The sequence below is a fragment of the Salmo salar genome, chromosome ssa02, assembly GCF_905237065.1.
Source record: "Salmo salar chromosome ssa02, Ssal_v3.1, whole genome shotgun sequence".
Classification (NCBI taxonomy): Eukaryota; Metazoa; Chordata; class Actinopteri; order Salmoniformes; family Salmonidae; genus Salmo; species Salmo salar.
Window position 1 is genome coordinate 57,152,607 of NC_059443.1, and position 13,648 is coordinate 57,166,254.

Genomic DNA, 13,648 nt, shown 5'->3' on the forward strand with positions numbered 1-13,648 from the left:
TAACAACCATTCTACCCATCTCTCTTTCCCTTTCCCCCCCTCTCTCATTCTGTCTCATTGCCTTTGTCCCCGGGCTCCTTGCCAAAGTAAATCCTCCGTCTCTCTCTCTCTCTCTCTCTCTCTCTCTCTCTCTCTCTCTCTCTCTCTCCCTCTCTCCCTCTCTCTCTGCTGTCAGGCCAGGGTGTAGGGTTACTGTTCTGAAGCCTCCATGTTCCACTGCCCTGTCCTGTCCTCCCTCTCAGATGTACTGACGGCTTCGGTACAGCGGGAGAGGACAAGAGGCTTATGGTAAAGTTCAGAAGTTGATCTTCATATCCCTCGTTCTGTCACTGTCTGTCTTTCTATAGTCCTCCTTTTATCTCCTCGTCCGTCATCCCAACCGTCCTTTTCTTCAGCTGCCCTCTCAGTCACAGGGGTTTTCCAGAGCCATGTTTATCTGTATCACCTCACCAGCTCTCTTTCTCTGCTCTCTCTCTCTCTCTCTCTCTCTCTCTCTCTCTCTCTCTCTCTCTCTCTCTCTCTCTCTGTATACAAGGCCTGGCACTCACACACTTTTCTCAGTCTCTTTCCTCTGGCCCAATCTCTCTGTCTCTCTCTGTCGGTTCAGAGGTTCCCCTGGCCTGTCACATAGAAGGCCTCGTGGGGAGAAGGGCGGCGTCTACCTCTGCTTCTCTTCCCAACCTTTAGTCACCTCTCTTCACCACCTCTCAGCCTCGAGGGAGTAAAGGACTGAGGAGGATAGTAAACAACACAGTGTGGCTCAGGAGACCGCGACCTGTAGAAAATCAAAGTAAAACGCTTTAGAAGTGGACCATATTGAACGCAGTTATTTTGATGAAAGCAGCCGACCTCCCCACCTCCAGAAATCTGTATTGAACTTTCGCCTTTGTGACGGTACATCCTACTCCTGTCCAGTGTACAGTCGTGGCCAAAAGTTTTGAGAATAACACAAATATTACTTTTCACAAAGTCCGCTGCCTCAGTTTGTATGATGGCAATTTGCATATATTCCAGAATGTTATGAAGAGTGATCAGATGAATTGCAATTAATTGCAAAGTCCCTCTTTGCCATGCAAATGAACTGAATCCCCCCAAAACATTTCCGCTGCATTTCAGCCCTGCCACAAAAGGACAAGCTGACATCATGTCAGTGATTCTCTCGTTAACACAGGTGTGAGTGTTGGCGAGGACAAGGCTGGGGATCACTCTGTCATGCTGATTGAGTTTGAATAACAGACTGGAAGCTTCAAAAGGAGGGTGGTGCTTGGAATCATTGTTCTTCCTCTGTCAAACATGGTTACCTGGAAGGAAACCCGTGCCGTCATCATTGCTTTGCACAAAAAGGGCTTCACAGGCAAGGATATTGCTGCCAGTAAGATTGTACCTAAATCAACCATTTATCGGATCATCAAGAACTTCAAGGAGAGCGGTTCAATTGTTGTGAAGAAGGCTTCAGGGCGCACAAGAAAGTCCAGCAAGCGCCAGGATCGTCTCCTAAAGTTGATTCAGCTGCGGGATCGGGGCACCAGCTTGCTCAGGAATGGCAGCAGGCAGGTGTGAGTGCATCTGCACGCACAGTGAGGCAAAGACTTTTGGAGGATGGCCTGGTGTCAAGAAGGGCAGCAAAGTAGCCACTTCTCTCCAGGAAAAACATGAGGGACAGACTGATATTCTGCAAAAGGTACAGGGATTGGACTGCTGAGGACTGGGGTAAAGTAATTTTCTCTGATGAATCCCCTTTCCGATTGTTTGGGGCATCCGGAAAAAAGCTTATCTGGAGAAGACAAGGTGAGCGCTACCATCAGTCCTGTGTCATGCCAACAGTAAAGCATTCTGAGACCATTCATGTGTGGGGTTTCTTCTCAGCCAAGGGAGGGGGCTCACTCACAATTTTGCCTAAGAACACAGCCATGAATAAAGACTGGTACCAACACATCCTCCGAGAGCAACTTCTCCCAACCGTCCAGGAACAGTTTAGTGATGAACAATGCCTTTTCCAGCATAATGGAGCACCTTGCCATAAGGCAAAAGTGATGACTAAGTGGCTTTGGGAACAAAACATCGATATTTTGGGTCCATGGCCAGGAAACTCCCCAGACCTTAATCCCATTGAGAACTTGTGGTCAATCCTCAAGAGGCGGGTGGACAAACAGAAACCCACAAACTCTGGCCAACTCCAAGCATTGATTATGCAAGAATGGCCTGCCATCAGTCAGGATGTGGCCCAGAAGTTAATTGACAGCATGCCAGGGCAGATTGCAGAGGTCTTGAAAAAGAAGAGTTAACACTGCAAATATTCACTCTTTGCATCAACTTCATGTAATTGTCAATAAAAGCCTTTGACACTTATGAAATGCTTGTAATTATACTTCAGTATTCCATAGTAACATCTGAGAAAAATATCTAAAGACACTGAAGCAGCAAACTTTGGAAATTAATATTTGTGTCATTTTCAAAACTTTTGGCCACGACTGTACAGTAGCCTAGTATCCACAGGCGGCAGAGCAAACCATATAGAGGGGTGTAGTGAGCCTATCTGCGTTCCTAGTAGATGTGATTGCCTGCTAAGCCTGATCCCTCCCAGGTCCTGCTGCTGTCACCACACGGTACAGTTTCATCTACAGTAGCACGCATAGATATGACGGACTCGCGTCGTTTACCCCAATAGAAGTTATCCTGTGGTTGTGGTTGCCTGCTAGGCTAGCCCTGATCCCTCCCAGGTCTTGCTGACGTCACCACACAGACATCCCAGGAATCCACCCCTCCAGATATGTCGACGTATGACTCATGATTCAGAGAGGAGGAAGAAGAAGGGGGGTGGGATTACTCTGTTCAGTTCAGTGTAGGCTGTAGGATTAACTCTGGGCTTGTCATTCCAATTAGGAGCACAGTTCATACCAGTCTCTTCCACGAGTAGATGCAGTAACACTGCAGCTAGCTCGCACTGGTTTATTCATAACTAGTCTCTATAATTCATCTCCCCCCTACTTAGTGCTTACACATCCTCACCTTGATACTCTCTGCATAGCCTACATTATATGCAGAGAGAGAGGGAGATTTAGTTCAGGTTCACACACTGACTTATTTATCTGGTACAGTGAGTGAATTACACACTTAGGCCTATATTAATTATGCATATGAGAATTGTCTGTTCGTAGAGGTGAAATATTGTGGGAACAGAAACATGCTGCGTTATGTAATTTGAATCAGCCGGTTATAACAAATCATAATTCTTCTGTATTTAGGCCCTATATGTTATTCTTCTACAATAGTGTATTGTTTTGGTTGAGAGGAGACATAGAGAGGGGAGTTGTGTGGCTCCCTCAGGGCCTTGTGGACCAGACTCATAACTAACAGTGGGAGAGAGAAAGTAGGGATGTGGGGGAGGGAGAGGGCTATCCAGGTTTCAGTTTGTATGTTTACTCAATAATAAAGTCAATGTTCGGTCGAGACAAACAACAGATGTAGAGTTCTGGCATAGAGTCCTCGACTAACCTGTTCCCCCGTACATTGACTCGGTACCGGTACCCCCTGTACATAGCCTCGTTATTGTTATATACATTTCTTGTTATATTTATTGATAATATTTTTTTCTTTTTACTTTTGTTAATTTAGTAAATATTTTCTTAACTCTTTCTTGAACGGCATTGTTGGTTAAAACGGCTTGTAAGTAAGCATTTCACGGTAAGGTCTACACCTGTTGTATTTGGCGCAAGTGACAAATACAATTTGATTTGATTAGAGTGAATATGGAACTCACCCATCGAGATCATCCCAGTTCAGTCGGGTGTACTTGCCACACAATAGAAATCAATGTTTTAATATAGTCTGTCCTGATGAAAGACTGTTTAACCCTATCTAAAATGTATCCTTGAGGCTGCTGTCCCCCCCATTCTCTTCACTCTGATGCTACAAAGTGTCTGTTTATTATTTGTGACTCAACGTCTGCACGTGCTGTGTCTAGCTGTCCAGGAAATCTCAGGAGTGTGTTGTTGAACTTAATTGGTTTTCTGTTGTAGAGCAGTGCAAGTAGTAGAGGATTGGGTCTCCTGATCTCCCCGTGTGTCAACGTGACCCGGACTCAGACAGAACACAGGACATGTTTAATAGTCAGTCACTCCATTAAATCTTCATTCAAGTCAGGCCTCCCAAACGGCACACTGTGCACGCACACGCACACACACACACACACACACACACACACACACACACACACACACACACACACACACACACACACACACACACACACACACACACACACACACGTGCGCTCAGACACACACACAGACTGTGTGCCTTTGGGTTGTCTTTGTCTGTAGTTAGGTCTTGCATGTGTTTATCAGTGTATTGTATTTGATATTTGTGCAAGCATATAAAATGTATTTAAAATAGTTACTTTATGCAGGACTTCTGCCAACGTCCATTTGGCATTGTGCGCGCACACACACACACACACACACACACACACACACACACACACACACACACACACACACACACACACACACACGCACACACACACATTGGGGTGTGAAAGGCCTGTGCATCCTCTTGTGTTACTGCTCTGTTGGCTACACTAGTTTCACACCTCATCACTGCAGAGTGAATGCAGCTTTTCACAGGTGTCTAGTAGTGGGACACAGCACGGTGGATGGTTTAATAGCATGTAAGGGCCATCCAGGGAGAGATTCAACCCTAACGGCTGGTCTAGGATCAGCTGTTACTACCTCAGTGCCATCTGTTATCATAAGGACTAAAATGACAAGACCTGTCTTGGAACAGAACTGAGGCCATATGTACTACATCTGATTCTTCATGAACAGTGTTAATTCAACAAGACCGCCAACATGCCTTCACAGCAGGAAACCTTCCACCACTTGTCAAACAAGTGTCAAGTTCAACTAGTCCTGCCCTGCATTATCCGACTGAACCCAGGCCTTGGGATGATTGACAGGTGTCTAGCCCACTCACTGACTCAGCATGGGAGAGAGACGGTGAGTGATGGACAGGCTGGTGTGGTGAGGGACCCCCCCTCCCCCCCTGCTGATTGGACAGCCGTGGGCTCATCTGGCGGTGTGTGTGTGTGTGTGTGTGTTATACTGTTGCATCTGCTGCCAAGGCCTTCAGTCTCTGTGGGCTACTCTAGGGCTTGTTTTTTCTCCATCTGTCCATCTCTCTCTCCCTTGCTCTTTCACTTGCTTGCTCTCTCTCTCTCCCTCCATGCCTCTCCCGTCTCTCTATCCTCCCTCTATGCCAAAGTAGGAGTTATTCAGATGGTTCACTGTTTATGGATATGAGCCACTTCACCACCAGACCTCGCTCTGTTTACATCCAAGGTGGGAGTGTTTGTCCTTATAACATCTCTCCCCGCTCCTCCTCTCCACGGGCCTTTCTCCCTCCCTCCTACTATAAAAAAGGAATAGTAACACAATAAAATAACAATAACGAGGCTATATACAAGGAGTACCGGTACCGAGTCAATGTGCAGGTGTATGAGGTAGTTGAGGTGATTGAGGTAATATGTACATGTAGGTAGGGGTAAAGTGACTAGGCAATCAGGATAGATAATAAACAGTAGTAGCAACGAGTGTGTGTGTGTGTGTCTGTTTGCGAGTGAGTGTGTGTGTGTGTGTGTGTGTGTGTGTGTGTGTGTGTGTGTGTGTGTGTGTGTGTGTGTGTGTGTGTGTGGCGTCAATATGCATGTGTGTGTGTGTTTTGTGTGTGTGTGTGTGTGTGTGTGTGTGTGTGTGTGTGTGTGTGTGTGTGTGTGTGTGTGTGCGTCAATATGCATGTGTGTGTGTGTTTTGTGTGTGTGAGAGTATGTGTGTGTCAGTGTAGTATTTTTATTTATTTCACCTTTATTTAACCAGGTAGGCCAGTTGAGAACAAGTTCTCATTTAAAACTGCAACCTGGCCAAGATAAAGCAAAGCAGTGCGACAAAAACAACAACACAGAGTTACACGTGGGATAAACAAACGTACAGTCAATAACACAATATAAAAATCTGTATATAGTGTGTGCAAATGAAGTAAGGAGGTAAGGCAATAAATAGGCCATAGTGGCGAAGTAATTACAATTTAACAATTAACACTGGAGTGATATATGTGCAGATGAGGATGTGCAAGTAGAAATACTGGTGTGCAAAAGAGCAGAAAAACAAAAACAAATATGGGGATGAGGTAGGTAGTTGGTTGGATGGGCTATTTACAGATGGGCTGTGTACAGCTGCAGCGATCGGTAAGCTGCTCTGACAGCTGATGCTTAAAGTTAGTGAGGGAGATATAAGTCTCCAACTTTTTGCAATTCGTTCCAGTTATTGGCAGCAGAGAACTGGAAGGAAAGGCGGCCAAAGGAAGTGTTGGCTTTGGGGGGGTGGGGGGCTTGGGCAAGAAATGCTTTTTGAAATTCTCGATTATCATAGATTTATCAGTGGTGACAGTGTTTCCTAGCTTCAGTGCAGTGGGCAGCTGGGAGGAGGTGCTCTTATTCTCCATGGACTTTACAGTGTGCTGCAGGATGCACATTTCTGTTTGACAAAGCTAGCCTTTGCTTTCCTAACTGACTGTGTATATTGGTTCCTGACTATCCTGAAAAGTTGCATATCGCGGGGACTATTCAATGCTAGTGCAGTACGCCACAGGATGTTTTTATGCTGGTCAAGGGCAGTCAAGTCTGGAGTGAACCAAGGGATACATCTGTTCTTAGTTCTACATTTTTTGAATGGGGCGTGCTTATTTAAGATGGTGAGGAAAGCACTTTTAAAGAACAACCAGGCATCCTCTACTGACGGGATGAGGTCAATGTCCTTCCAGGATACCCGGGCCAGGTCGATTAGAAAGGCCTGCTCGCAGAAGTGTTTTAGGGAGCGCTTGACAGTGATGAGGGGGTTTGACCGCGGACCCATAACGGACGCAGGCAATGAGGCAGTGATCGCTGAGATCCTGGTTGAAAACAGCAGAGGTGTATTTAGAGGGCAAGTTGGTCAGGATGATATCTATGGGGGTGCCCATGGTTACGGATTTGGGGTCGTACCTGGTAGGTATGTGTGAGTGTGCAACAAAAAATAAGGGGGTCAATGCAAATAGTCCAGGTAGCCATTTGATGAACTGTTCAGCAGTCTTATGACTTTGGGGTAGAAGCTGTTCAGGAGCCTTTTGGTCCCAGACTTGGCGCTCCGGTACCGCTTGCCTTGCGGTAGCAGAGAGAACAGTCTTTGACAATTTTTAGGGCCTTCCTGTGACACTGCCTGGTAGAGAGATCCTGGATGGCAGGGAGCTTGGCCCCAGTGATGTACTGGGCCGTACACTCTTAGAAAAAAGGGTTCTTCAGCTGTCACCCTTTTTGGTTTCAGGTAGAATCCTTTTGGGTTACATGTAGAACCCTCTGTGGAAAAGGTTCTACATGGGACTGTTAAGGGGCTCTACCTGGAACTGAAAATAGTTATTCAAAGGGTTCTCCTATGGGGACAGCCGAAGAACCCTTTTAGGTTCTAGATGGCACCTTTTTTCTAAGAATGTATGCCCTACCCTCTGTAGCGCCTTGCTGTCGGATGCCAAGCAGTTGCCATACCAAGCAGTAATGCAGCCAGTCAAGATGCTCTCAGTGGTGCAGCTGTAGAACCTTTTTGAGGATATGAGGACCCATGTCAAATCTTTTCAGCCTCCTAAGGGGGAAGAGGCGTTGTCGTGCCCTCTTCACGGCTGTGTTGGAGTGTTTGGACCACGATAGGTCCTTAGTGATGTGGACACTGAGGAACTTGAAGCTCTCGTCTCCTTCCCACACTCCTCGCTATCTCTCTTTTCTCCCCCTGTCCTTTGCTCCGTGTTGTCTGACACTCCTCCTTCCTGTCTCTGTGTGTGAGTGTTGGTGATGGATATTGCTCTGTTCTGGGAGTGATGGGTGAGGTTCTTCCTGAAATATAGGCATGATGTCACAAAGAGCAAAGGTCTGAACTACACTGTAGTCCTATTCTGCAGCTCAAACACTTGGCTGAGGTTTTGTTGTCACAACCTACCTGAAGGTTGTGACTGAGCGGCTGACAAAGGCTTAGGCAGAAACGTTTTTGTCTCTACTTACCCCTGAAGGAAATAAATACTAAAAATAAACCTTGAATCTCCTTTTTGAGTGCGGACCAGCTACATAATTTGGTCCGACAATACTGTCATTAGCCATAACCCGGTGAGAATACCCAGTGTTAAAGCACCTATACTTAGTCCCTTGTGATTGATACTGTGTTATGTTAGGTTAAATCTGTGTGTTCATAGGGTTAAGTGTTGTGTATGTGAACCAACTGAGTGTGATCTAATGTTGCATGAGAGCAATAAGCCAGGTGAGGAGTCAGTGCTCCACCCATATTATGCGTCCCAAATGGCACCTGATTACCTTTATAGGGCACTACTTTTGCACTACTGGTCAAAAGTAGTGCGCTATAAAGGGAATAGGTGCTATTTGGGACGTATAGTGCATTCGGAAAGTATTCAGACCCCTTGACTTTTTCCACATTCTGTTACATTGCAGTCTTATTCTAAAATGGATTATTGTTTTTTTCCTCATCAATCTACACACAATACTCCATAATGACTTTTTTTGTGCAAATGTATTAAAAATGTAAAACTGAAATATCACATTTACATTTACAGTATTCAGACCCTTAACTCAGTACTTTTTTGAAACACCTTTGGCAGCGATTACAGCCTCGAGTCTTCTTGGGTATGACGCTACAAGCTTGGCTTGCACAGCTATTTTCAGGTCTCTCCAGAGATGTTTGATCGGATTCAAATCTGGGCTCTGGCTGGGCCACTCAAAGACATTCAGAGACTTGTCCCAAAGCCACTCCTGCATTGTCTTGGCTGTGTGCTAAGGGTCATTGTCCTGTTGGAAGGTGAACCTTCGCCCCAGTCTGTGGTCCTGAGCACTCTGGAGTAGGTTTTCATCTAGGATCTCTCTGTACTTTGCTCCGTTCATCTTTCCTTCGATCCTGATTAGTCTCCCAGTCTCTGCCGCTGAAAAACATCCCCACAGCGTGATGCTGCCACCACCATGCTTCACCGTAGGGATGGTGCCAGGTTTCCTCCAGATGTGGCGCTTGGCATTCAGACCAAAGAGTTCAATCTTGGTTTCATCAGACCAGATAATCTTGTTTCTCATGGTTGGAGAGTCTTTTAGGTGCCTTTTGGCAAACTCCAAGTGGGCTGTCATGTGCCTTTTCCTGAGGAGTGGCTTCCGTCTGGCCGCTCTACCATAAAGGCCTGATTGGTGGAGTGCTGCAGAGATGGTTGTTCTTCTGGAAGGTTTTCCCATCTCCACAGAGGAACTCTAGAGCTCTGTCAGAGTGACCGTCTGGTTCTTGGTCACCTCCCTGACCAAGGCACTTCTCCCCCTATTGCTCAGTTTGTCTGGGTGGCCATCTCTAGGAATAGTCTTGGTGGTTCCAAACTTCTTCCATTTAAGAATGATGGAGGCCACTGTGTTCTTGAGGACCTTAAATGCTACAGAAATGTTTTGGTACCTTTCCCCTGATCTGTGCCTTGACACAATCCTGTCTCGGAACTCTATGGACTATTCCTTTGACCTCATGGCTTGGGTTTTGCTCTGATATGCACTGTCAACTGTGGGACCTTATATAGACAGGTGTGTGCCTTTCCAAATCATGTCCAATCAATTGAATTTACCACAGGTGGACTCCAATCAAGTTGTAGAAACATCTCAATGATGATCAATGGAAACAGGATGCACCTGAGCTCAATTTCCAGTCTCATAGCAAAGGGTCTGAATACTTATGTGAATAAAGTATTTCTGTTTTTTATTTGTAATAAAAACCTGATTTTGCTTTGTTATTATGGGGTATTGTGTGTAGATTGATGAGGATTATTATTTTTAATCAATTTTAGAATAATGCTGTAACCTAACAAAATGTTGAAAAAGTCAAGGGGTCTGAGAAGTTTCCAAATGTACTGTACCTATGGTTTGCATAACGGAACATCGCTCTCCTCTGACGTGCTGAACTATGCTTTTTAACACGATGAGGAAGCCACGGAGAGATCGAAGGAGGAGCAATGGGAGGAGAGAGTGCCAGGATCATTTTCTAGACTTCCCCCTCCCTCCTTCCCTTCATCCGTCAGGCCTTATCTGAGCTGGGGGAGGATGAGGGATGTAGTGGCGCTAGAGCCTCTCTTGTCTGTTTTCTCTCTCTCTCTCTCCCTCCCCCTACCTCTTTTTCTCAGTACCTCTGTTATTATGCCCTCTGGTCATATTTTCTGTCACACACAATGAGCACATAGAACTGCTCTCCTCTCTCTCTCTGATGTTCAGTCTCTAGACCGACCCTGCCTAAATGAATGTTTACAATTACACACTCTTGCTCTCTCTCCCTCTCGCTTTTTAGCTCTCTTTCCTGCTCTCTCTCTAAAACCAGGAAGCTGTGCAGGGTAGAGTTCCGTCACTCTCGGTCTCTCTTTTTTCTTTCTGTCTGTCTCTCGCCTCGCGTTCTAGTCTCGTCTCTTGACCAGGCAGCCTTTTCCCTCTCTAGTTCCCCTGTAGTTTCCTTCTTCTCTCTCTTCCCTTTTGAAGAGGGAAGTTGGCAGTGGATTTGAGCAGGGAGAGATAAAGCAGTGCTCTAGGGGGGAGACTTTCAGAGAGAGCGGTAGGAAGGGAGGCAGCAAGAGAAGGAGGGTGATGGCGAGCGAAGAGGCGATGGGGGAGAGCCCGGGGGAGCGGTCGGAAGACAGCGCTCACCCTGACACAGCGGTAGGGTTCAAAGGGCATGTATTTACTGTGCTGTACTGTCAGTGTGTGTTGCTGTAATCAGTGGTTGTGCCTTCTTTCCCATGGGGGGGTGTGTGTGTGTGTGTGTGTGTGTGTGCGTGCGTGTGCGTGCGTGTATTTTTCATTTTGTGTCTTTGTACATTCAATTCACAAGTGCCTGTATTTTTTAGTTTCTGGGTCTCTCTTGTTTATGTCAGTTTGCCTTATAGGCAGCTGTTTACTTCCTTTATTGTCTGCTTGCCATTCTTCCCCTCCACATCCACTTCTAATGATGTTTTTAAATTGCTTTCTGTTTTCTGTCTCTAGCTGAATGACTAGGATATTTCTCCTCTTGTCTGGGTCTCCCTCCTCTCCTCTTTGTCCTCCTGGCTTCATTTGTTTTGTCCTCAGTCCGTCTCGTTCTGTCCTCCTCTCTCTCTCTCTCTCTCTCTCTCTCTCGCTCTCTCTGTCACACGAGCCCAGCTGTGCGTCATCTGCCTCTCTCTTCCCTCTCTTCCTGTCCCCCTCGTGCTGTTTCTCTTTGTTTGTGTTGGCTTTCCAGTTCCCCTCTCTCTTTCATTCACTCCGCATGCTCCCTTTCTTGCTCATCCTGGCTCCCTCTCTTTCTCTTGCATTCTGTGTTCCCTCTGTCTCCCCTGCTTATCCTAGAATCTTTTATCCTCCTACTCTCACTCTCCCACTGTCTCTACTAGTCCGGCGCCGCCTTTCTCTCTATTTCTCTGTCTGTCTTTGTCTCTCCCTTCATCTCTCTCTCTCTCTCTCTCTCTCTCTCTCTCTCTCTCTCTCTCTCTCTCTCTCTCTCTCTCTTTCTCATTACTGCAGGGCTGGAGCCACTGAGAGACATATGTGCAGTAAAGCTGCAGGTGTTGCGCTCTCGTTCTCTCTTTCGCTCTCGCACCCTGCCTCCCTCTCTCCTTCTCTCTCTCCAAGCCCTGGGGATGACATGCTCTTTCTCCTTGTTTTTCCTCTCTAAACATCTCCCCCGTCTGCCTTCTCATCCAGTTTATTTATATGTGGTAACTGGTTATTCCCTGCTGTTGCAAGTAGGCGAACAGAAAGACGTGACCATGTTGCACTTGATGAGAGGGAACGTTGATTAGGCCTACTAAGTTAGTACAGAAAACCCATTTCAAAAAGCAGCCATTGTACCTGCATACGCGCACACATTTGTCTGTATACGTGCCTGTGTGTGTGTGTGTTCACCAGCCATGGCCCCATACATAGTGTGTGTGGGAGATGGTGTGTGTGTGTGTGTTTATACACTGTGTAGACTGCCAAGAAGTGGGAGCACAGAGAGAGAAACTGTCTGTTTACCTCATGAGGGGCCCTGTGCTCTAACTGTGTACTGACTGTACTGTCTTCCTCATCAAGACACAGAACACACTCCCTCTGGATGTAACACAGTCACACAGTCGCACACACACTCCTGTCAGAGAGACTCTGTGCACCATAACGACGGGTGTAATAACTATCTGCTCTTTATTTGGCAACCAGGACACACAGACTCTGTCAGTGCCGCTGCTTTGGCGTGTTGATCACGTTTGTGTATGTCTGGTGACCCTAGAAGACTTTCCAAGATGGACGACCTGTGAGCTCTTTTCCGTCACAATGGAATGGAGTCGCGGGGGAGCGTCAATGGTTCACTTACCGCCGCTGGCTTCACACACACACACACACACACACACACACACACACACACACACACACACACACACACACACACACACACACACACACACACACACACGACGGGATGAGGTATGAGTCCAGTCAGTACAGCGATCACACCCTCTACAATAACAATACCCTGGCAATGGGTCATGCGTGTTGACACGCTCCGGAGACCTGCAGTGATGTGGAGAGTTTAAGTCAGGCCAAGGGAGGGGTTTTTGGCGTGAGTGAGTCAGCTTTCTGTGTGTGTGTGTGTGTGTGAGCGTGAGCGACAGTATCTCGTGCCAGTAGTGTGTGTGTGTTGACAGTATCTCTGTTCAAATCGTTATCTCGGAGCAGGAAACTCCGACGGACTGTTTTCCATCGTGAGCTCATGACATGCTAATGCAATCTGACCACGTTCTGTCCTTCTCTTCAGTTCCCTCTCTTCTCTCTCTCCTCCGCTGGTCGTATTGAATTAGCCTCTGTTAGCGTATAGCTAATGGCACCACTATCTATTGAATCAGCCAGCCCTTATCTCTATGCACTTATCAATACTTTCTGCATTGGGGATTCCAACCAGATGGCTACGTATTACACATTGGTGCAGTTGTGTGAAAGTCCTAGCGGGTCTAGGAGCAGCTGGTCAACTTGCCGTGTTGACAATGATATAGGCCTAATTCAATTGCCATTTAATTGGAGCTCTGGTGGTGCAGTAACTGGAGTAGGACGAAGTTGCCCTTAGACACTGATCTAAGGTCAGTTTTGTGTTTTCCCCACTAATGGTCAAGGCCAGGATTTGGACCTAGCTGATCCTAGATCTGTGGCGAAGGCCAACTTTTACCCACAGGAACCTCACACACTGACACTTCCTCTATCAGGGTTACTATCTTTTCTGTTCATCTTCAACCCCCACACTCTCTATCAAATCAAACTTTATTTGTCACATGCGCCGAATACAACAAGTGTGGACCTTACCGTGAAATGCTTACTTACAAGCCCTTAACCAACAGTGCGAGTTAAGAAAATATTGACCAAATAATCCACCTTGGCCTTCCTGTGCTAAGGGCCAGCTCAGCTAACCTGGATACTGGACTCTTTCTACATTCAACAACACTAGACAACAACAAGTTTGCTAAAGCAGAAACAGACTGGCAGTACGGCTACAGTTCAGACATCCTGTGTACCAGACTCTTTCTGCATTCAAAAACATTGCCTTGCCAGCACACA

At 46.5% G+C, this 13,648-nt stretch overlaps 1 protein-coding gene across 2 annotated transcripts in view; it reads left to right on the forward strand.

Moving 5' to 3' along the window:
• The first annotated feature begins 263 nt into the window (after positions 1–263).
• The window catches only part of LOC106587417 (serine/threonine-protein kinase N1), a 37,342-nt gene continuing 23,957 nt past the window's right edge, over positions 264–13,648 (forward strand). The window contains exon 1 of one of the 2 annotated variants that reach the window (XM_014175820.2): positions 264–288. Coding sequence is in view for 1 of the 2 variants with exons in the window: in XM_045706621.1 (XP_045562577.1) it covers positions 10,679–10,750 (72 nt within the window). In the remaining variant the exon portion in view is untranslated. Of the gene's footprint in view, positions 289–10,421; positions 10,751–13,648 lie in introns of those variants that run through there. The other variant, XM_045706621.1, reaches the window with a different exon arrangement.